This window comes from Trachinotus anak, unplaced genomic scaffold, assembly GCF_046630095.1.
Source record: "Trachinotus anak isolate AG129_WGS33_773 ecotype Australia unplaced genomic scaffold, CSIRO_AGI_Tana_v1 ptg000018l, whole genome shotgun sequence".
Taxonomy (NCBI): domain Eukaryota; kingdom Metazoa; phylum Chordata; class Actinopteri; order Carangiformes; family Carangidae; genus Trachinotus; species Trachinotus anak.
The window spans coordinates 10181765-10206835 of record NW_027273869.1 but is presented as its reverse complement, the minus strand read 5'-3'; the positions used below and the strand labels follow the sequence as shown (position 1 = coordinate 10206835).

The following is a 25071-nucleotide window of genomic DNA, read 5'->3' as shown; positions in this document are numbered from 1 at the left end:
CCAAGAGGAAGTCCATTGGTTTAGCAGAGGGGACCAGTGCAAGGTTGCAGCCCTCCTACATGTGTATGTGTGTGTATGTGTGTGTGTAATACTAAACCAGACACAGCTTTGTGGCTCCTTTCAGTTTTTTTTTATTTAAAAAAATTTTTTTTTTTTTGCTTGCAGGCTCTCCCTCTGTCTCTCTCTTCACACTCTCAGTGCAATCCAGCTGAGTGGGTGAAAAGCAAGAGAGTGAGAGAGAGAGAGAGAGAGAGAGTGAGTGAGTGAGTGAGTGAGTGAGTGAGAGAGAGAGAGAGAGAGAGAGAGAGAGAGAGAGAGAGAGAGAGTGAGAGAGAGAAGCAGTCAGTCGTTCGTCCCTCACTCCAGGCTCTAAGTTTACAGGCAGCCAGGCAGGATTTTCTTGGCTTTGACACAGCGCTCATGACAGGATTAGGAGCCGGGGACGCGGGACCAACCGGAGATCTGCAGGTCCTTGTGGACGAGCCTGAGCCAGATTCTCTCCCTGCACAGGTAGGACTGAAACCTTCACATTGTACCATCAGATCTCTCCATCTGCAAAAGATTCTGCAGCTGAAACGCAACAGCAAACCCCCCAGTCCCTCCTGATACAACATTCAATATTCAAGAAGATTTTTTGGCAAGTATAGTTTGGCACCAGAGTATAGCTCTTCGTTATAAAATCTGATTCCACAAAGGCTAGAAAAAAAAAAAATTATAAAAAAAACACAGCATATTATTTTGATCATAAAACTGAAATGGTTACAAGGTGTCAGAAAATGTGATAAAACCCACCAAAGGATGATTTTTGCCACTTTTAAAAAAAAAAAAAGTTTTTTTTTCTTCACTCACAGTGTGACTTCCCCCTTTTCTTAGACTCTTCCTTTGTTCCTCAGACATTGGAGACAAGCACTGATAGTGAATTCATAGACAAAGAATGAATGCAATGCGGCCATGCTGAAAACTTACTATGTGTTTTCTGATAAGTCATTCAAAGTTAATCTGCAGCAACACATTAGAACACGTGTCCAGTATCAGACATTGATTGAAGTATCTGCACGAGCACAATGACACTGCAAACATAGGAAGATATGAATGGACAGAGCTGAGCTACTCGCAGGAGAGGAAGCATGTTTGCGTAACATGCAGTATCTCAGTTGGTTAAAAAACAATTAAACGAACAAGAAATAAATTATTGTATTCATTACATTTGAGCTACATCTTGATCCGGCTCTGTGTCTGAGGGATTGCTGAAGTCAACTATTTTTTCCGACTATGAGGTTGTTCAAGTTGTGCCAAGTTTACGGAGGGTCATTGCAACCTCTCATTAATCTCGATTTCCCCACAGAGTTAGGCTAGTTGCTATTTTTAGATGCTGCCTTAATGCTTTTGTCATGCAACTGGCTGGAGGTCCCATGCACCATAACTTAAAAGAACTAAACTCATGTCATGATGAGGCAGTGCTGTGCAGCTCAGCGGAGAGCTGAGAGCAGCACTTCTGCCAGAGTGAGGGGTTCATTTACCCACTTGGACCCTCTTTGGACTCAAAGAAACTCCGGATAGCCATGCCCACCAAATGACTCATGTTCACTGAATGCATAGCCTCTTCTGTGTTGAGAAAAAATGTTTTAGCTATGAGATTTTGTCAGATGGCTCTTCAGCAGGTTTCCAAAATTTGGAGGCTAAGATTACAAATACTCAAAAGGAAGCCAGGGGCTGCTGCACGATTTACTGCGCAACTGTTTGCACAGAATGGTCGTTCAGTTGTCCATATGCACGTGTGTGTGTGCAGCTATACGTACATCCACACACGGAGTTACATGCCCCTGTTTAAGTTTCAGTAAAATTCCAGCAGCGCAGAGACGGAGCAACGTGTGGTTTGATTCTGGAATTGTGCACCGAAAAAAAAAAAAAGGGGGGGGGGGGGCGGGAGAAAAAGCTTGACTTGCAAGTTTACTCTGATTACAAAGTGAGAGAGACCCTGCTTTCTGCTGTTTCAGCTGCAGCTGCAGTTAAGTTTAAGTGGAACACTTTGTAGTAAGAGGAGGGAGAATTCTGTGTGTGTGTGTGTGTGTGTATGTGTTTTTTGTGTGTGTGCTCAAAGTGCAGATGTGTCTGGCACCAATCCAAACCAATTTGCATTGCTGGTCGACAGAGGAAGATAATGTATGTCAAACATCTCATGACAGTTTTTTAACTCCTTGATTTTAATGAAGCAGTTTGCAGACACTCAAGAGAGACAGTAGTAGTCTGGAATAGATAACTAAACACTGTAGAATATTACATAACATTAAAATAAACACTTTCCCCAACTCATTTTTCTCTAAACCAGACACAGCCCAACACTAATCCTGGATTAACGTTTTATGCTGGAGCTCATTGTGTCATAGTTAGCAGTACAGGCTAACAAGTGCCTGTGAACATCAGCTGAAAGCACATGGGCGTTGCGTGGACGCGCAGACGCACGCGCACAAAACACTGACCTCTATCAGGGCGTGCAGCTGCTATTCTTGTGGGTATGTTTGGACTCAGGAGATTAGGCGAAAGCAGATTTCACATGGGAATACTGTGAAGGAGCATACACAAAGGCACACGGTTTGGCAAGTTTCCATCAAACATCTCCTTTCAGATGTTTGTTTTTGTGTGTTTGTCACCTCCGACCCTGCCTGATAAACCAAACTGTCATTTTCAGTCTCTCCACTTTTTTTTTTTTTTTCTCCCTGTCCCTCTTTCCTCTCCTCTTCCACAGAAATGAACTTGTCTGGTTTCAATTATTTCATCTCTCTGGGATGTGTCAAGGTTTCTCTCTCCCTTGCTTGCTCTCTACATACACAGTATATGTCTGTCTCTGTCACTGCCTCGTCCTCTGGTGTCGCATTTGGGGTTTGTGGTTAGATTTTTTTCCTCCTCTTCTCTTTACATTCTCCTCGGTCTGTACTGTCACTCTTTCCTTATTCCCTTCTTTGTCTCTTAGCTGGGTGGTGGGGCTGTTACCTCGGGGCACACACACACATACACACACACACACACACATACACACACACAGGAAACTCAGCCCAAAGGAACGTAAGGTCAGCTTACTGGGAGGCCAGCTGGCAGGGAAAACTCACCTATAACCTTGCTCCTATCCGTCTGCTTTTTTGGCAACAACTGACCGACTGTCTTTCTGCCTGCTTCCTACACATTTCTATGTGTGCAACTTGGATGGAAGCGGAATATTTGACATTTTTCTCATAGTAGCTCAGGAGACAGGGCTTTTTCTTGTTTTTGTAGCCTCCCCTGCCTGTTCTCACTTTCTCTCTGAAACACAGCGGCCCTTGTCTTTCTGCACTGTGTTTCCTCTGGAGGTCTGAACCCTTTCCATCCCCAGTGGCCCATCCAGTGTTATTGGAGCATGAAGAGCCTCTGTGGGCAGCTAGTGCAGGAAGAGACTGTGCAGCTTCAAGGCTTTGCGGGAGAGAGTGGTGTTGACATGGATAAGCGTGGATAAGATTTTAATAGGTAGATCTCGCTCGGTCCTCATCCTGCAAGTCAAGTGTGCAGCGCCTTTTCCCCGCCTTCTCTTCATGCTCATGTGCATATGGTAAACCAGGAACACATACTGTATGTTTTAGCCTGATTATGTAATGTCCCTGCAGTGGTGGGGAAAAAATAGGGGATTCATGTCTCGCCACCGGATTGAGCCTCGGGCCAGTCAGAGCCAAAACTTTTATACAAACGATGTTTGATTTTTATGACAGGACAAAACTGAAAGCGATCCTCTTTTTTGACCCACCAACTAACATCTGATAGGGTCTACTGTATTGGTAATGTGTGCCGGTGCCTCTTTTCCTCAGCTGCTGAGGATTTTAAATATCCTCTTGTGTTCTTAGATTAACAGAAGCAGAGCAGTGTCACCTGATACCAAACAAGTCGGTCTCCCCTCTTTGCCAGGAGGAATTTCCCTTTAGCTGACATCATGATATTGTCTGTCCCGTGCAGCTTCAACTTCTGACATTAATCTTGTCTTGAGCCTGGTTTTCTGTTCCATTCTGTCTTTCACTTTCTCCCCCTGTGGTTTCTTTTCGCAGAAACATTATTTGGAAATGGTTTTCAAATTTGTAAGCTTCCTCCATCTGTATTTCTCTTAATCTCAGGCAGCGCCCCTTCTTCTCTCACCCCCTCTTCCTGACGTAGGTGGTATGGGATGATGTTGGAGGCCAACCAGTTTGTGTTTCCTCCGGTCTGCTGAGGACAAATGACCCATTTGAACCCACAGACAGCTCAGAAAACATACACAGACACAGACTGGGTTGGCATGTGTCTCTTCTGTGTGTTTTATCTCCATTCACTGTCCCTGTATGCGTGCCTGCATTATATCCTCCTCCCTTTTGTCTACCTGTTTGAATATACTGTTGTAATATACAATTTCCTATGTATTTACATGGGTGTGTGTGTCTTATGTGGAGCTCCTGGACTTCTGCACTTTGACCTCTGGTCCTTTGGCAGAGTGGTACAACTTCCTCTCACCCTGACTAACGTCATCACTGAACTCCTGCAAGACCACCTGCTTCCACCTGGTTAAATTATACATATATTTCACTGTGCAACACTCACTATCCTGCATTAAATCATTATAATGTTTGTGGTGTGCTACTGCACATGCAGTCACTGAATCACTTCATTGTGTTTGGAGTATGAGGATCAAAAGAATGAAAAAGGGTTGTTTTAATGTCCAATGAAAGGCATATTAAAGCTGGTACAGCATGAAGACACATGATATTCAGCTGGAGTTGGATTTTTAAGTCTACACTCCCTGCACCCGGTTACCAAAACAAATTCCAACACAGACTAAAGCATTTATTCAGTGGCTTGTTTTGATTGAGAGCACACTCGTGCTGAGTACTTGCTGTCCCTTCCTTGTCTAAAAGATTGACTCAGTAAATTGTTTTGGTTTGAAAAGCCATTCGAAAGATTCAAGGCAAACTACCAAATAATGACTTTTCCATTTGCTCAGCAGCTTCAAGTGTCTGTTCGGCAAGTGGAGCTCTATCACAACTGATGACACAATCATACTGTTACAGCCTTTTCTCTCAGGGGTTTGCTGGCAGAGCTGTCTGATTGTGGTCTCCCTGTAAAAAAAAAAAAAAAACACCTCATGTAGTTGAAATGTGAATAGGATTGAAAATTGCGCTGGGCATGATAACAAAAAATAAAATGTCTAATAATTAGCACCCAATATAAAAAGCAGGCTGCATTTCGGTTAGCAGGGTGACCCTGAGGCATCTTGTTAGCATGCAGGAACTGTGAACAAACCGATAAAACTGTCAGCCACATGCAGCTCTACGTAAAGTGCTGAGGGCTAAAATATGATTCATGGGATGATCTGTTCAACTTCTTCAGCCTGACAGTCTGTTTCATTTGATTGCCAGACAATAAAAACACATTTGTGGAATAATACCCAATGTCTCTAAAGGTAGGCTACATGATGACTTTCAAATAATGAAGCTGGATGGGGAACATGTTAAAATAGACGGTCATAATGACGGAAACTTTGTAATGTTTATACAGAGATTACAGCCCTAAAAATATCGGAAAATAAAATGCTAACGGGTCTGTGAAGCTTAGGGCATAGCAGTGCTTTTGGCGACATGCTAATGTCAACACGCTAACAAGCTCACAATGATAGTGCTAACATGGTGATATTTAGCAGGTATAACGTTTAGTGTGTTTTCCATCTTAGTTCAGCCTGTTAGCCCATAATGGCGCTAGATTAAAAATTAAGGCATCACCAAAGTTGTCAGGATTTCATGGGAAGACATCCAATAGCTGCTGTAGTTCTGGACCAAAATAGTCCCCAGAGTCATCATGCTGCTGGCAAAAAAAAAAAAATTCAAACGGGTCCAAGAGGAATTCTAAAATTAAGATTAATGACCACATTACAGTGGTTTCCTAATATTCCTAATATTTATCACAGACATATATTCATTTTCTGGAACTCACTGCCACCGCTTTTTTAAAACAAAGAAGCCAGATTCTTCCCATAAGCTTGTTTTTCCAGGGTCCAAAATGAGACATGATGCTGCTGCCACATTTCATGTCCAGACCAAACTTGGGTCAGGACAGATGTCAGTGGCAGCAAAAACGAAGGTATTTAGAGCAATGCCCCTGAGGAAATATCTGATTGAAACTTTGACTCATTTCTGTTGGATGTTTACAGAAAGAGGAAGGCAGTTTTTCTTCGAGACGGCCTTGGGTTGGCCTGGACTGACCAGTAGGAGCTGGGGTGGGGAATAATACTAGACTGGAGGGGCTGATTTGGGGTGGTATGGGCGCGAGGTGAACCGCAGGGATGGGTTTGGCTTGCGTGGGTTTGTTATGGTACCAGCTGGAATGTGTGTTGGGATACTGCAGGCTGTAGTTTTCTAAGAGGGGATGAACTTTTCCTGCTCAGCAGCTGTGATGTGGAAAAGATCTGAGCAGTGGTCCAAGTGCTTTCATTGATTATAGAGGGAAGCGGAGTTTCGTTTTTTTTTTTTTTTTTGTTCCAAGCATTAGATACAAGACCTTAGGAGGAACTGTAGCTTTAACATTTTTATATAAAGCGCAGTCATCCTTTATTCACTCAACCTTTGAGAGGGGTGAGCGATGAAAGGAAAAACCTGAACAAATGCGTGAACCAGTCCAGATGCTTTCGTGCAATGTAAGGTACAATTCTCTAGCCATTACAGCTGGAAATGAGATGTTATACTGTCATTGGTGGACAAGGCAGGCTTTGTCAGTCACAGTATGTGAGTAAATTCAGAAAATGAAATGAACTTTGCTTTATGAAAGAGGTTAAAGAGTATGCTATATCCTTCACTGTGGCCAAAGCTCAACCTAGAAACACCTGTGAGAGAGTTCAGAGGAACATGTTAGACAGCTCTCCCTATGACAATAATCAAAACATCACATGGGGGAATGTCGTTTGGAAAAATTATGTTTATCCTCCAGCACAGCTCCAGAGACTTGGGAAGTCGAAGCCAAAAGAAGTTGTGGACACTGTTGGTTTTTCCTTTAATTTGTCAACCGTACATCCCTAATATTTTCTCCATTATGTGTACTTTGGAGGATGTGACTACGCTGCAGTAGAGAGTGTGTTTTCACTGAGCTGAATCTACAATTTGAGCAATATCACTGCTTCACCCACTGAGCTGCGCAGGACCACTGAGACAGCAGGGTCACACTATATCACCTGTAACGGACCAAATGACTTGAGCCTGAGAGGATGTGTCTGGGTCTACTCAAGACATCTCTCCATGCTTTCCATCTCAGTCTAGTCTGGTCCGATGTTTGGCCTGGCACAGGTCTCGCCTTGTGTCGAAACGTGTCTTTCATCAGCTGTGCAATCATGCAACGCAGACACAAGAACATGTGTTTGCAGTTGATGTACAGAATCCAAGCGCATGAACCGACAAACACACACAAAGTCCGTAAGGGGCGTTCTTGCATGTAAATATAGAGAAAGAAGAAAGACAGACACTCTTGTGCGCACACTGACAGATGGAAGCTGAAAACAGCAGTTCATTCAGTTTCTGTTGGGTTTGGAGTAACAGCAGGAGTATATTACTACAGTGAAGGAAATTGAACTTTCAGATTTGCTTCGTTGGAGACAATTGATAGTTGGGACACTTGAAGAACGCTCAATGAGCTGGAAAGATACATTCTCAGCTGTTTCTGTCTGTAGCACGCTAACATGCCCAGTCTGTTTTTCACAATGGAACGACACCATCTGCATTGACAGGCTTGTTCCACTGTGTGAGAGACTGGAAGACTGTAAGGGGGCTGCGGTTTGGTACAGTTGGAATGACTCTGTGTGCACATGTGTGTCTGTCTGTGTGTGTGTGTGTGTGTGCGAGCACTGTTTCTTGGCAGAGCTGTCCTTGCCTTTTCGCCTCTGATCACACAAGGGACCCATGACTCACTTATTTTACCATGCAACGTGCACACACACCCACGCATGCACACATATTCACGTAATCAGCAGGAGCAGGGATCACCATCATTATCAAGCTATAAATTTTAATATTTCCAGTCTTGAACTTTTTTTTTATGTTTGTGGCTGGTGATAGTTTCACAGTTTGGCAGTACAAAGGGCAAGACAGGCAGTAAATCAGGATAGAATAGCCAGGTAGTGATTTTAAAGCAATAGATTGACATGTTTGGAAATTTGCTCATTTGATTTTGGTGAGAGGTAGTTGGTGCCACTCATGTCTGTCTGTGAATTATAGGCATACAAGCAGTGGCCATTTATCACGGCATAAGGGCCTGAAATAGAAGGAAACAGCTAGTCTGGCTGTGCAGTCTGATCGCAGGGTGGAAAACAATAATTTCATGATTATGAGCTGCACTATTTTTTGGTGAGGAATAATTCTGGTGCATGTCTAAACTTTATAGCTCCGCCAAAGTGGTGGAAAGTCAGGTGGGTGGAAGTTTGAGGAGAAGTAATCAATGATGACAGAGGGGAGAAATTGAATCAGCTAGATGTGAAGAGAGGAAAAAGAGACAGAGAGTGGTAGAACATGTAATAAAATCAGGAGAAAGGTAGAGAGGAAAGGCATATTTAGAGAGATGGCAGGGAGACAGGATGAGAGAACGTCCGCGTCTGGTTATTTGAGAGTTGGAAACATTCATTGTGCATCCCAGAAAGAAAACAGCACTTTACTACAACCACATTTAACCCTTAAGATGTTAACATGTAACAAATGTCTCTCTTTCTTCCCTTCAAAACCCCCTTTCCTGTTTCCCCTCCCCCTCTCCCCCCGTCCTCTCGCTCTACCTCTCCACTAACACTTTCAACATGTGCGGTGTTAACATTTTAGTTGTCAGCATGTCTTCACATGCAACCAAGAGAAATCCCTGTATATTTCACTGTATTTGAGACTCAAATGATCACGAGTCACAGAATAAAAACACTACTATTGTTTCTTATGCTTTATCTGTGCGTCATTTCCATTTCGGGCCAATACGCTTATTTGTTTACCTCTAACCTCTCTGTCACGCATAAAGATATCAATCTTCCAGGAAAAAATCCAAATTTGCATAAAGTTAAAGTCGTTCAGCTGTTACCCCCTCCTTTGTTTGTGCTGCTGGTCAGTCCTGTGTTGCTTGCTATTCTTGCTTTAAATGATTTCCCATGTCCCATATAGACTGAACACGGGTGAGCTTCAGATCTTCAAAAGTACAATTTGTGTGGCATCATTAGTTAAAATGGGGAACTGCTAAAAATGTGGCTTAATTGGCTCATGGCCGTCTCTCTCTCTTCCCTTTGTTTTTCTCTTCATACACACAGCTGTGACTGGCCTCCCGTGTCCCATCACACCAATCATCGGAAAACGATCTTCCAAGGTTGACCTGATTACCGAGAGGCCTCCCTTCCTCCTCTCTCGTCTCCCATCATGCGTCTCCTCGCCATGCTTCTCCTCTTCCTGCTCCTCCGGTCAGCTGAGCCCCGGAGAGGCCCGCGGTCAGGGGCTGTGGAGAGGGGCTCCAGGGGCCGTGTACGAGGCAGAGGCAGGGCGGGGGTCATGAGGCGTCAAGCTCAGGAGTGCAAGGAATACATGGAGGCAGGAGAGAAGTACCTGGACTGTCAGGACAGGCAGCTGACCACCGTGATGCAGGACTGGCCCAAAGATATTCACCACCTGCTGCTGGCAAGAAATAAGATTCAGGTATGAACAGACAGCTTGCACTTGCATTGTGTAAATATGAGGAGACAAGACATAGACCACCTGCCACAGTTGGATATAAGACACCACTAACAATATTGAACAGATTCTGAGAATGTCTGGTGATGTTTTGTTTGTGTCTCAAGCTTAAATGTAAAAACAGCCAGGTTGTTGATACCATGAGCATCTGTGCACCATTCATTTGGTCCTGAGATCAAAGACTCACTTTTCCACCACATGTGTGTGTGTGTGTGTGTGTGTGTGTGTGTGTGTGTGTGTGTATGTGTCGGTGTAGGTTTCTGCCTGTCTGAGTGCGTACACAGGATGTGTGTCACAGGTGTTGACAGGAACTAAGCCAAATGCTTTGCCGGCGAGGTAACAGATGAGGATGAATGAGTTATAAACACTGATCAAATCGGTAAAAAATTAGTAGGCCTTTAATTAAGGTCTACTTTCCCCCCATTCAAGTTCAAAGAGTTGGGTTGCTGAATGACTGAGTGGTGAGGGAAAGAATGAACAAAGCGGTTTTTGTTTTTAGTTTTTTTTCTTTGGCCTGGTTGGATCTTTGCATAAATCCATTAAACATTTAAACTGTCTTCATTAAAGCTACAGTCTGAGTTTTAGAGCTATTACCAGCATTTTGTACTTACAGCTGCAACATATCCATACTTTTATATTAACGATGGGTGCAATGACTGTGTGTTCTGCAATGTGACAGGTGTTGCATGTAGTGACAAACCCACAGAGAGTATGCATGGACACCATCTGCCGAGCGAATGGCAGACAAATTTAGCAACCAGCGGGTGAACACAGTGGAGCATTCAGGAGCTAAAGAGATAAATATTAGATTTGTACCAAGAACCTTTGTTTTCACAAAAAAGCTATTCATGCTGGCCAGCTAGCATGATGATTGAATGGTAATGACTTCAGAAAATCACTTAGTAGTTAAAACCGCCTTTCATCACTAGAAGCCAGTATTTAGTGCTCTCCGTTAGATGATTACTGAATGAACCACTGATGAATCACCGATGTACTATTCACACTGCATGAATGATTTTCTTGTCAGTGCCCTTGACTTCAAACAAACACAAATTCCATAAAAAGATCTCCTTTCAGTCTTTTGACTTCTTTGTGTGTGGTGATAAATACATACTTTCATAAAACTATACAAAACATTAATTTAAAACAAAAAAAAAAAAAGCTAAATCACTTCATAACACAACCAGGCACTTTAGTTTTCAGCAAAACTCATATAAGATCAAATAATGCTTTCACTGGGGACTATTTGAAGCTGTGGATTAACACACATTTGGTGCGCTAGTGAGTATTTACAGGAGCAGGATAGTGTTTGTTGGATCAACTCAAAATACAGAGCTTATATTCATCTCAAGGAAGGAACATGTCTGCCAATGCAACATTGTAGCTCACTGATGTGTTCATAACAGTTGCCGGACAACAATGGAGCCCTGTGATTCAGAGGAATAAGCTGTGTGGGGTTTTGGATACACAGACAGTCATTAGTGGGATCGATTCATTGTTGGTTCTGGAACAAGAAATAGATGATCAATGGCCAATAATTATATATCAACCATGGTTGTTGGCAGTTACTCTAAACAGTACACTGTTCACAACAGAAAATACTTAATGGCAACAAAACCACAAAAACCAACAGTTCATATCTTTCCATTTAGGTTTTGAGGGACAACATGTTCTCCCAGTTCACCCAGCTGAAGAGCCTGGACCTCCAGCAGAACGACATCTCCATGGTGGAGGACGGAGCGTTCAGTGGCCTCTCCCAGCTCACCACCCTGCTCCTCCAGCACAACGGACTGAAAACAGCCTCCGAGGAAGTCCTGCTCCCTCTGCCCCGCCTTACCTACCTCCGTCTCTATGACAACCCTTGGAGCTGCCAGTGCTCATTGGACAGCCTGGTCAGAAAGCTGCAGGTACCCAGCAGCCGCAACCTGGGCAACTACGCCAAGTGTGCAGATCCTCTTTCACTGATGGGCCAGAAGCTGAAGAAGCTGAACGTGGACTCGCTGTGTGTGAATGACAACCAGGTGGACAGGCCAGGGGGTGGAGGGGGGGGGCAGCCAAGGCCTAAACCAATGAAACCGAAGCCAGAAGCCACGTCCATGTGTCACACCTACATGTTTCCTAAACCCCTGCTGGACTGCAGCAGCAAAGGTGAGAGACCGTCAGGTTCTGTATGTGTCTTCATCTTGTGTCATGCACTGCTGAAACACAGTCTACTAATCTGAAGCAGAGATGACACATTTTTGATGCTATTTAAAGATAACTGATAACAAACAACCTGTCCAGCACAAGTTAACTGTTAAGGTGGTAGGTGGGTACTTACTGCTGGCATGGGTCCATGGATGACAATGCCGGTTGGTCCACCACTTTGGTCTGCTAAACTATCGGATGGATCGCTGCCAAATTTTGTACAGACATTCGTGGTTATCAGAGGATGAATCCCTCTGACCTTGGTCATCCTCTGATTTTTCCTCTAGCACCACCAGGAGGTTGACAGTTTTGGTTTTTCAGTGAAATCTCAGTTGAAATCTTAACTATTGGATGGATTGCCATGAAATCCAGTACAGCCTTTCATGCTCCCTTCAGGATGAAATGAAGTAACTTCATTGATCCAGCCCGTGGATCACACATGCACCAACTAGTTTTAGTCTTTAGCCCCTTGTCTTTCCTGGAAAGAGTAGAGAGAAATCCTGTAGCTACTATGTCCACAGACAAGGGTCAGCTTGAAACAAACACAAACTCACACAAGGAATCAGTTCATTTTTCCTGCATCAGAAACTGTTCATTCAAACTCAAGTGAAATCAACCACTGTGGTGTGGTTAGCTGAAGCTTTCCTATTTATTTGGCTATAATGTGTGACAAAAAAATAACAAATAGACTGCCCTGGCAGAGGAATGTCTTGTATAAAAGGTACATTTGTTAGGTTTGCACAGCACTCTCCAGTTGAGAGTTGTGCTTGTATATACAGCGAAACTGGGCATGAGACTTACTTTTGCTGTCTAATGTTTTGGTTACAACCAAGCTGAGTAAGCAGAGTGGTGTTGCTTTATTAAGTCTGCCACCCGGGACATCTGAACCTCATGGGAGAGAAAGTAGCAGGCTCTGGGGCTGATTGTGGTCTGTTCTTTAAAATTCTTGCTTTTAAAGTAGTAGGTGGCAACTTTCTCCTTTCATTTTATGATATTGAGGATATTGATGATATCTGCATTTGTTTGGTGTGTTTGTGGTCTGTTGCACACTTCCTGCAGATACGGCACCATCTCCCCTGCGTTGTATTCTAATTTGAATCACACATCCGTTCATTTCCTGCAGATTTGAGTTCTCAAAGAGATCGTAGAAGGCGGAAACGACCACCAGCATCTCAGTCTCTTTGTGTTTTTCAGTTCTAACACTGAGTCAGCATAGGCAGCAGAAAAGATGAAAACAGGCAGGCGTCAGTGAGAATAAAGGGAGAAGATCAAGGAAGGCGAAGGCTTCTCCAAGTTTCTTTCAGCTCCTCCAGTTTTCACATCTGGTTCTCTCTGTGTAAAAATGCCACTTTGACACTGCTATCATTGTGGCTGTAACCTCACCAGGGCTCCATAAACATTTTGTTTCACTGTTGCTATTCAGAGAGGCAGAAATGACAATTTCTGTTGATGCTTGCTTACTTTTATGTGCGGTCTTTATACTTCGCTGCTCCTCCCCTTTGTCCCTGTCCTCTTCAAGAGAACTAAAGCACGACTCCTCTGAAGTAGCATCTGCTGTCAGCCCCCTAAACTGAAAGATTGTGAGCTGACAAGTGAGCTCTGAGATTTACATGGGGAACTGAATGCATCTATAAATGGAGAGCTAATGCCCTTCAGAGAAAGCAATCTTTCACAGAGAATTGACAAGCCAAAGCCACACAAAGCAACATCTGTGTTGTGTAAATGCTCGAGGAAGCTTTTCGCATATTTTCCCAATTATTATTTTTTTTCTACAGTAGGACTTGAATCGATTCTTTATCTGAAGCACTGTGAGGTTTCTCTGTTTTTCTCACAGGCTGGTTGTCTCATCCGTCTCTTCACGTCATTCTATGCCCAATAATAACTCTCTCTATCCTGCTTCCTTCTGAACCATGAAAGTAATGTGGGATGTGTGATTCTTGCTTAATATATTACAGCTGCTGTGCATGAAACTCAGTGCATGGTCCTCTGTGCTTTTGATTTGCAAGGACACCCATGTAGTTGTACTCTAAGTTGATACCAGTTGAGGATTGGTGTCCTTTCATTTTGTTGTTTTCCCTGTGCTGGATTCCAGCATCATTGTTTTTATTAATTACATTGGTTGCATTAGCTGTCAATCACAGTGAAATCTAATCACAGGTAGATTATAATAATTTGATAATTCAATGTTTATTGTTTTCTCTTGCCCCTTTTGTCTGTTCAATGATCTATAACACTTACAGATGCTGGCAGAGTTCAGTATGCTGTGGTATGATATGGCCTGAAGAACTTTGGGCCAACTAATGCAACATATAATATATAATAAAAAAAAAAACAAAACCTATTATATTCTTTAAGATGAATCTTGTTTTTAGATATTTCTCAAGACCCCCCGTCTCTCTGAAGGTATGTGGAGTTGCTTGAGAAAATCAGAGCGTTATTGTTCTCTCCATGCTCCATAATAAATGACCTCTCCACCCCACAAGAGAAAACAACTGATTAGGACTCCACAAAACCATTTTTTTCCCTGTCTGCCCCTATGTAAAGCCCCCTGTGCAATGTGTATGTACCCTGTTGCTTCCAAGTTCTCATTAAACTCAGTGTACCTTCATTCCTATGCTGGAAAAACTCTGTAATTTGTGATTTGTTAGTAGTAGTCTGATTTGACACACTTTTATGAGGAACATTTATAATGTGAACACAATATAAACTAAAATAATAACGCTCATAAAACTATGCTTTGACACAGGGTCTCTCTATAAGACAGCCACAAAATGAGCTAACCTTGGTTGATATTGTACTCAGAGGCGCCCCGTGGAGAATTTGCCCATTAGTAGCACAATGAAGCAATGTTTTTTACGAACAGGTCCCTGTCCTGAAGAGCTCGTGGCGGTAATGCACCAACAAACATAACAATACACCAACAAAGGCTGTGAAAACGAAGACTGCATGAAAGCAAACACTAATATAAGAATCTAACATATTAAAAAATTGGTTTCATCAGTGTTTTACGAGAAAAGAAAAAAAAGCATAATATACATTGGTTAGACCTCAATGATTCATACAGGAACCACTGAATGAAAACATAACTTTTGGTTTCTTAACAAAACAACCACTGGTGATCTTTAAGTGGAGCAAATACCTTCCAAACAAATCTGCAATGATCCAAACGACCAAAACCACTGGACATGAACTGAACCTAGGGCTATAAGGGCCCCTCTCGGCCTGGGGTCCCAGTGCAGGTGGACACTTGCCTGTGACGCTGCCTGGTTGGTAATCCAGTCTTCCACAGGAACATGCCATATAATGCAGCTGAAGGGCTGGCAGCTTTAAAATTGAATTATCTTCAGCCAGCTGCAGCCACTCTGTATTTTTAGACCATTTTCATTCTGATAGTTAATTCATCGAAGATTAACTGAAAAGAAATTGTGGAGAGGCTGAAGTGTCAGGGGGTGGAACAAATGTGGAACATGCTTTTCTTTCACATGGGACTAAAAAGCTAGCAGGCAGCAAGAAATAGAAACCCCGGAGCAAAGTGGAAATATACCCTGATCTCTCGGTCTATGAACCCTGTATTTTCTTTTTCTTTTCTTTCTCCCTTTTTTTCTCCACAGTCTCCATGTCTCCCTTCCTCTTGTTTAAAGACTGATTCTCTGAGGTGAACCACAGCAGATTGCAGGCTCCACATCATGTTTACTGGAGATCATTGCGATACAGAGTGGTCAGAGTTAATATGGGAGTTCTTGAGGTTGTGTTTCTCAAGGACAAAATGTGGACTTTAGAGTCTGTGGTAGTATCAAAATATGCCTCGAAATTACTACTGTTTAAGTTGCCCCTATCCAATGGACACGTTGTTGAACTCCTAAATTGTATTTATCCTGGATTAGTTCTCATAGTGACGCTACTTTTTAAAATCTGGGTTTATAAAGAAATAACACACCTCACTGCCACGATGTAATATTTTCAGTATTTGGAAATACATTTGATGAAAACCAGCACAACAACTGGATGACAGTCTGCAAAGACCGCTTGAAATGAGCCCTTAATCTGGTGAGAAATAACTTGTCCCAGCCTATCAATAGGCAGCACGAGTTAAGAGCACATAAGCCTGGCCCACTAACGTTAGCAGAATAAACGTAAGGTTAGCATGAAAAAAAGTAATGCGGGCGCAAGATGAGTAATGTTAGCATTAAAAAAAATGTATGTCAGTATAAAAAACATTACCATTAAAAAGGTAATATTAGCATAAAAAAGTAATGTTAGCAAAAAAAAAAAAAATTAACATTAGTTTAAATAAAAGTGATGTTAAAGCCCACTCATTCTGCCTGATAAATTACATTAGTACCTGATGTTGCTCAGAGACCCATCTACAGGGTGGTTTTATTTTGGCCTAGTTTTAGACCGTCTTCAAGACTTAACTGATAGGTCAAGAAATCATAGGTTTCAGAGGTGCCACACATCCTCCATATAAACTTCAGGCCATTCGAGTAGACAGCTGAAAAGTGACTCATGTATTGTATACGGTGTGTTGGCTGCTACCCAGTCACACACACGCCCACATGTATGATGTTATGTCAGGCTCTCCCTGGACATCCGGGTGCGCAGACAGAGGGCGGTTAGTCAGCAGAAAAAATGAATCTTCCATAATGTCATTTGAGCGAGAGGCAGAGGTAGAGAGCATAAATGAAAAAAGAGAACAGAATCAAACATCACTCTCTACAACAGGAGGATTAAGCTGCAGACTCTGCCAAACGCCAGGAAGTAGTTTGAGCCCCTTCTACACTGGGAGCTGTACTGATGTTTGACTTCAGGGGTTTAGACTTTTCCAAAGAAGTTTTTCAGACCAAGGCAAAGAGGTCACTGAAAGAATACTGGAACAGATCATGAGCTACTGAGAATTTCCACTGAAACCAGTTGTTATGCAAGGTGGTTGCCTGCATTGTCTAGCCTAATGATTAAGATTTATATGGATCTAAAATAACAAAGGGCTGATTTTTTCTTTCTTTCTTTTCTTTCCCAAGGCTCTGTTATTCATTCAAGAGTGCAGAAACAGAAATAAGATGATGTGTGCAAAAAAAAAAAAAGATTTTTTTTTTTTTAGATTAAAGATCCAGTTACAGAGTGCTTTTAGGAACTATTACAAAATCAAGGAGTGCATCTTCGTACTTGTCTGCAACTGTCTGCAATTCCAGGAAATTTACATAATCACTTTCTTGCCAGGAGTTCGATGAGACGATTGAAACCACTCTTCCACTGCCAACAGTCGGTTAGTTTAGCGTTGCATAAAAACTGGAAACAAGGGCAAACACCTCACTCTGTAATCAAATCTACCTACTAACATATGGCTCACAAATTAAGTATCTTGGTTCATGAAAGGACATGTTGTGGTTTTATGTTGGAGTTCATATATATGATTTGTTGAGTGCTTCCAATCTTTGTGCTAAGCTGCTGAGCACCTGTGGGGGGGGGGTACGTCCATATTCATCCATCGTCACTGTGAGTTAAAGGGGGAAACTTTACGTTTTAAAATGTAGCATTACTTCAACCCCTAAAACTATCAGCACAAGGGAGTACATGACACTGTAATAGTGTAATAGTGATATCATATAAACAAAGATGTCAGCATGTTTAGAAAAGGCTTTACCTCTGCCTCTATATCTTCTGCCGGAATGATGACAGAGATTTATGTATATTACATAAAGCCCAAACATAACTCACGTGCAAAATCCAGATCCTAGAAACACACGGGAACCTGATGGATTATTGTGTTACGTTTCTTGTTAAACATTAATGACAGAATAGATCCCAACCATTAGCCTGTGTATGAAGATGATGACCAAAAAAGTAAACAGGATACTCTCACCTCTATTCCCAAGGCTGCATACCTTCATGCTAGACAAGCAATCACACTGTATATACTGTACTTCCGCGGAACAAATTATACCTCTAGTCTTACATGCAGTTTAGCAACTGAAGTGCAAGTGACTTCACATGAAATATAGTTAAACTGAGAAAGGCCCATATTAAATATGAGCATATCCCAGCTACCTATTTGCTACCATGCAGCACATCTTAGTGCCTAAATTTGTTCAAAAAACACTTCAAGAAGCGATTCCTCTTGTCAAGTCTGGGTTGTTGGTCCAAACCACAAAATTCACTGCACTACGCACAGCTGACCCCTGAGTAATCATGTCAACACTGTAAAAAAAGAATTAATGGTTTCCCTTTCCACTGTCCAAACATATTGCACCACCTGCTCCAAACAGATTCAGTATTAATGCTCTAATGAAATATATTTGCAGATGTAGCTTTATATCTCACTTTTTGCACAAATCAGAATAAATAATAGCACCACTGGAAGAAATTTCATGGAAGGGAATTTTTTTTTTTGGAACTCGTAACTTATGTGTTTATATACATCATCAATAGTGCTAACCCATACCCTCTGGAGTGGGATATATAGATAAATGTCCAGATTAATGTTCTGCACAGCTGCAGTACTAAATCATTATACTACACTGTGTAATTACTGCTGTATATTTACTGCAGTGTGTGATCAATGTGTTATACTAATGCATTTCCTAGATGTGTTTAACTTATAATGGGACCTCCATAGGATGTTTTGGCAAATGACTGAATAAATTGCTGCAGTAAGTAAGTCTAGCCTGGCACTTCAACTTAAAGCAGGTGCTATGCTTTCCAAAGAATAAACGATGAAATGTCACAGCTAATGGTTCAGATTAATTTTAGGTGCTCATGAAGCACAAAGCACTTTTTTAAAATTCTTTTTCTTTTTTTTTTTTTTTGAGAGAAAAATCCAAGAGGGACTGATGTTCACATGTGTGCCAAAGTAATGACTCCAGCAGATTCAGAACAAAACCCAGTCCAAGCCCAGTAATAACTGAATGACTTTCACTTTCCTGACATGTTCACTCTTTTTCTTTTTCTAAGCTTCTTCATTCAGCAGTCCACTCTGCAGAGGCACGCAGCAGATGTTAAAAGTCGGAAAGAGCCACTTAATCTGAAAGATTTGCTCCATTAGAAATTACAAGATACCCCTGATAAAATGTCTGACTTCCTAAAAGCACATTAAGCTCTAGGAAGCAATGCTAAAAGAAGGAGGGGACACTTAACATAGCAAATCAAGCTGATAACCAAGATTATAGCTCTTTTCTACCCTTGACTCAGCTTTTTCTTACCAAAAGAAACATACTGTAGGTGCTTCAGGTCACCGCTACACCACTTTTCCAGTCCTAACCCACTGTTACTGCTGAAGACAGTGCAGGAGATTATCTTCATTAGACTGTCAAACACACTAAAAACCACAGATGTATCTGTCTTGGACAGAGAGGTTTTGTTTTTTGGCTTAAAATGTTGGAGTCTGTCAGATTTCTCAAAAGGCAGCCTGGGAATTTGAGTGTGATGTTTGTGCCAGCATTTATTTCATTTTCCAACTTAGTCTCATCTGAGAATCTGCTTGGACAAAGTTGCAGACACATGTACACCTAAAGCAGGATGGGATTCCCTTTGGACTTCTTAGAAGAAAGTTCTCACTGTGGAGAACTGATGGCTTGTAATGTGGAACTTAATAGTCTGTTCCTGTGTCTGTAAAAGTCTCTGCCTGCTGCACACTTCACCAGCTTTCACTGCATCACAATCATTTCTTACATTTCCTAAGTGTATAGGCAACGTATGTGCATGCTGCGTAAGCGTGTCCTGTGTGTGCGTGTGTGTGTCTGTGTAATTATATTTTCTCAGTTGGTGATTTATGGCGACGTGCCGCCATGATAACTGGCTACAACATCTGCGGCAGTAAAATGTGTGCATAAAGACTGTAACATCTGCATTGTAAAAATGTCCATAAGCTTTCTTCTGTGTAAATAAATACATGCAGGAAACCGGTCCACATGCATGTATGCATGAATGCTCAACCACAAACGTATCGTACACAACCCTTTTTTTCCAAATCAACAAAATGAAGCAAGTAATGATTGTTTGATTATATCTGAGTCAGTATACACTACCCAAACACACTTCAGTTTCCTCTCATCTGCAACCGTTTTGCAAACTGCTTCAGAAACAATCACCCATGTTCATTTTGAAGGTACTGGTTGCAGGGACCACCTACTGAACTATATCATCATTCAAAATCCATAAAAATATTTGGACTCCAAAACGCTTTCATCCAACGGCTAAATTCCCAAAAGCAGAACTTGTGCAATGAGGATCTGAACCTGAATCTGGATCTATTTATTGTCTGTGGAGAAGGTCCACATATCAAGATTCAAGCTTTAGCTCTGTTATTTTTATCTTTATGACAAAATGTTTTGGCAGAGACAAATGTTCATTATAACTGTCCCAACACTGAGGGGACGATATAACAATTGTGAAATGTGCCTCAGCGTGGGACTTTGATTTGAAACTCCAGAGAGGATCCACTGTTGAAGTGGGAATATGTGGGGGATCACTGTTTCATACATTAGAGTTTTCAAAGACAGGTGAGTGTGTGTATGTGTGTGTGTGTGTGTGTGTGTGTGTGGTTAGGAACATAACACTGGCTCCTTCATGGCACAGAAGTGAAATAATGTTATCCATGCTGTCCCACTCGCCTCCACCTTGAAAATCCCAAGATGCTGCACACAACCCACACAACATCTTGAAAATGTATAAAGATGCAGACAGATTGGATTTCCACCTTCCCTGCTCATTCTGGGACTGTGTGTTCTCTACATCTGCCTCAATCCTGTAAACCTATCAACAGGCATACGTGAATGCATCTTTATTTGTCGTGCTATAAATGCCTCCGGTGAATTTCATTCTCTCTATTTGAAATCTTACCTTCTAAGAAGTTTAAACTTTTACACTCTCTCTCTCCTGTCAACACTATCGCTACCTGCCGTCTCCTCTCAGAGTTGAAGACCTTATGTTTGTCTGTCTTTCTCCCTCCGCAGATTTGAATCACATCCCGTCTGACCTGCCATCTGACATAGTGAAGATGGATCTGTCCAGCAACAGTATCAAACATCTCAGGCCCAAACAGTTCCTGCTGTCCAAAGACCTCAAGCTGCTCAACCTTAGTAGCAACAGCCTGCAACATATAGACACAGGTAACACCACCGCACCACCCTCCATGTCCTCACATACACCTCAGCACATATATCTGGGTTCTTTGAGATATTTATTATGTCTTATGTCTTCCTGCCCAGGCGGGAAATCCTTTACAAAACCTTGCAGTTTTATTCATTACTCCGCAACACATGTTGCAATTTACTGTAGCTAGCTCCAGTTTGTCTAAAACTCTAAGTTCACTCTGTGATAGCCAGAGGCATATGGTCTCAATTATGGTTGCTCCTTCTAATCTTGTTTTTTTCACTAAAATAGAAAAATGATTATAATCATTTTCATGATGTTGTTTATTTAGGCTTTTCATGTGGACGATGACCAGGCAGGGAAAGGAACATGAATGGAATGGTAACACAAACGCTCTGGCACACTGGGATTATTCTCAATACTGTTGATGCAGCAGCCTCTCATTGTTGGTTTTGGCCAATTCTTGTGCCAGGTCATTGTGGTTTTTCCAGGCAGGACAACACTGAAATCGACAAAACAATCATATTTAGACAGCTACAGGAAAGTACAGCATATCTGAAAGTAGATTTTGTGCACATTCCTGTGAATAATAATGTGACACTTTAGGAATTATGGGGAGTCCGCCTATCTTGAACTCAAAACTCTGCAGAGAAAATATTTCTTAACATGCTTCGCTGTAGTAAATGAAGCAATGATGAAGGAGCATGTAAGTGTGTAATAGTTGGACTTATGCAACACTGATATCTGTAGCTAGGGTGACTAAGACTTTAAAATTGTGTTTATTTGTTATGGAGACTTGTAGGCAAGATCAGCACAGATTGGGGCAAGCCTGGGGGGTGAGGGGTAAAACCTTAATTTATTACCTCTGTCGGGTGATAAATTAAGTAGGGCTGGGCTCATGTTTTTGTGGCATTCTGTCTGCTTCTTTGTTGGCTCCAAGAGCTCTAATGCATGTACGTTAACAGCTGGAAAAGTTAATGACAGGGTTCAAAGCATTAGCCTCAGTGGGCGCTCTGTTGTATGGATCTGCAGCCCTGGTGGGAGCGCTGATTCGAATGCTTGGAGATTACTCTCTTTGCTTGAATTCATTCCATGACAAATACATTGACAGTAGTCTCAAAGGATGGTTTGAAAGAACAGATGGAAAGAACGGTCATGGAAGAACTGACATGTCACACCAACTCGCTAAGGGAAGCATGGTCATTAGAGGAAGAGTTTGGCATTTTGGGTAATAGTCCAATACTCTTGTTTGCTTTCTCTCATATCTGTATTGAAAATATAAAGCCAGAGACAGTAGCCGATCGGCTTAGCACAAAGACTAAAAACAGGGAAGCAGCAACACCTAGCTGGTTCTGTCAGAGGGTACCACAGTTACCATTTTTAAACTTATGTTTTTCTTTAGATCAAAACAAATGGCATATATTGTGTAAGGTTTAGAGGTGCTGCTAGGGAGATTTTGTTGCATTACTAAAGGGAGGAAAAAAATAAAAGAATGTGAGCAGGCATTATCTGCATGACCTTAGACACAGAATGGGAAAACAAGTTCCCTGTAAATATTCCTGACAACTGCCTGGGAAGACACCATGACAGTTGACCACACTGGGTTTCCTGTGGTCATAGTGGCTCAAAAAAGCTAATGAACGGGAGGTAATCTGGGAGAGTCAGTCCCATGAGGCGTTTCTCCGTTCCTCCTACAGCCCCCTATATCTGTGTCATCTTCAGGGTCAAATGATGGAATAGCAGTAACTTATCTGTTGAAAACGCACACCGGAGGGATCTCAGACCCTGGTGTCCATTTTTCTTTTTCTTTCATGTCTATCTCGGCGATGTCTGAATTCTCACCATATTTGTCTACCTCTATATGTTCTGCACTTTCTCCTCCTCCTCGTTTTCTTTTCCTTCCTCCTCCTCCCATATTCTCCTCCACTCCTCTCTTCCGCTCTGCAAAGATCAAAGCTGGGCCCAAGGCTAGTGGACAGTGTGAAACAGTCTCCACTGTCCCATTACTCCCACTCAAACACACACACATACACATGCACACACACACACACACGCATGTGCAAACAAAGACACACAGTCTGCTTTCAATATCTGCATTTTAAGGACGTCGGCCACCTTTTTAACTCAGTTTAGCTAGGTTTTGGTGATCCTGAGGCCCAGCTGAAGTCACATCCATATAAGGAGAGCTGTGTAAGCATGCCTGAATCCCCTTTTCCACCGGTGAAAAAACCCACTAAGACCAGCTAACATCGGGCATTTGTCGTCAGTGGAAAAGGGTACAGCCTACATTCACACCTCTGCAGTAGACAGGTATTTATCAGCTCCAGCTCTGATTGACATTGATGTAAACACAGCACCCCAGGTGAATCCGTTCATTCATTCTGTGACGCCGTTCAGAGCACAGACAACAGAAAAACACTAAACTAAGCAATGGGCAAGGGGTCAATCGGCTTTTATTAGTGGGTTTACCCACGTTTTAAAAAAACTTGCTCATACCCGATTTTGTGGAAAGAGGTTATTATTATCAAAATGATGAAAATTCAGGTCAGTTGGTTTTCTGTTGTACTTATAAATCGACTGTATGCTTTTCAAAATTAGTAACTAGCCTGTGAAGGAAGTGGAGCATTTAGCAGCAACAGAGCCAGATATTTCCCTCAGGAGTTGGTGGAGACCAAGAAAAAGGCAAAAAAGAGACTGAATATTGGACTTACATCCACCAGGTAGCTAGAAACACAACTAATGCTAATGCTGATGTTACTTTGTGTCTGCAGGATGTGTAAATAAGCGGCTCTTTGCTTATAGGAGTTCATCACAACTTTATTAGGTGATAATAAAGCGGCTTCTCCTGCTGTCCCTGGAAGACCCAAAAATGTATTCAGACAGCAGTATGAGATGCCACCTCATTTTCTTTTCTTTTCTCCCCCTGGCAGCTGCGTTTGCAGGCCTGCTGTACCTCCGTGAGCTTGACCTGTCCAACAACAGCCTCCATTACTTCCAGTATGGTGTACTAGAGGACCTCTACTTCCTACGGAAGCTCTTGCTGGGCAACAACCCATGGATCTGCGACTACAACATCCACTACCTGATCTACTGGCTTAAGCACCACCCTGGTGTCTCTTACACTGGCCTGATCTGCTCCGAGCCACAGGAGTTCAGGGGCTGGCGTGTGGAGGATTATGTCAAGACCTACAACGGGGAATGTCCCATGGATAAACAAACAGGAGGGATGGATACAGGTCAGGGAGGACAAGGAGGGGACAATGAGGCGCAGGAGGTGGGGGAGACCCGTGAGGGACAGGGTGAGCATCTGCCTCGGCCCTTGAAAGAGAAGAAGCCCAACACATTTGAGATCATCCGGCTGAGTTAAAATGGAGGTGGATCAGTGGACTGGTGTGGTTTAGTTTGGAGGGAAACTCACACAAGAAACCACAAGGTGGTCCGTGGACAGGCTAAAGAATGGATTACTAAAGGTAGACTCAGTGATTAGATGTTCAAATAAAAATGTGATAAGCAGAAGTACTAATTTGGGATAAAAACCAGTATTTGGGCTTAAGATGTCTTTTTGAACATTTTCAATTTTGTGTGGATAACAACAGTGCATCATAGAACATTAACATTTTCTTCAAACATTATCAGTTACAATTTCATATTGCTAAGTTTACCTTTAAACAAAGGTTTAGGAAATACAGTTTGAGCTTTTGTTTCATCTTTTTGCAATCCAGTCTAAATCAGATCTAATAACACCAACAAAAATGTCTCTGAATTTCCCACACAGTGAACTGCAGGTGCTCTCTTTTTTATCTACTACAATAATTTTGATGTTGAGTTCAGGATAAACCTTTTTTTCTTTTTTTTTTAAAAAAAAAGTAGATTTTGGTCCTTTTTTGTATTGATTGATGTATGATATTGTCTGCCTGTTTCTGGAAATAAAATCGGGTTTATTTTTTCTGAAAATGTGTTTTACTAAGTGATGCACAGACACGACGAAAGACGAACTGTAAGTAGGTGAACTTGTTTACCTACGGTGCCACCAGTTGGCCGCCATATGATGGGAAGCAGATGTATGGCATCATAC

The 25071-nt window shown here is 42.1% G+C and overlaps 1 protein-coding gene across 1 annotated transcript; it reads left to right on the top strand.

Annotated features, from left to right (window-relative positions):
* The first annotated feature begins 328 nt into the window (after positions 1–328).
* Positions 329–24950, top strand: lrrc17 (leucine rich repeat containing 17). Its single transcript, XM_071502340.1, has 5 exons — positions 329–510; positions 9308–9686; positions 11375–11870; positions 20858–21013; positions 23927–24950. The coding sequence occupies exons 2-5, from the start codon at positions 9414–9416 to the stop codon at positions 24361–24363; spliced, it is 1362 nt and encodes a 453-aa protein (XP_071358441.1). The 5' UTR covers positions 329–510; positions 9308–9413; the 3' UTR covers positions 24364–24950.
* Positions 24951–25071: the final 121 nt, after the last annotated feature.

What these genes read in the sequence shown, in the direction of transcription:
- lrrc17 (XM_071502340.1), top strand. Translation starts at nt 9,414, where the DNA reads ATGCGTCTCCTCGCCATGCTTCTCCTCTTCCTGCTCCTCCGGTCAGCT. An exon ending in TGGCAAGAAATAAGATTCAG is followed by an intron (nt 9,687 to 11,374) that starts GTATGAACAGAC and finishes CTTTCCATTTAG; the next exon opens with GTTTTGAGGGACAACATGTT. An exon ending in CCTGCAACATATAGACACAG is followed by an intron (nt 21,014 to 23,926) that starts GTAACACCACCG and finishes TCCCCCTGGCAG; the next exon opens with CTGCGTTTGCAGGCCTGCTG.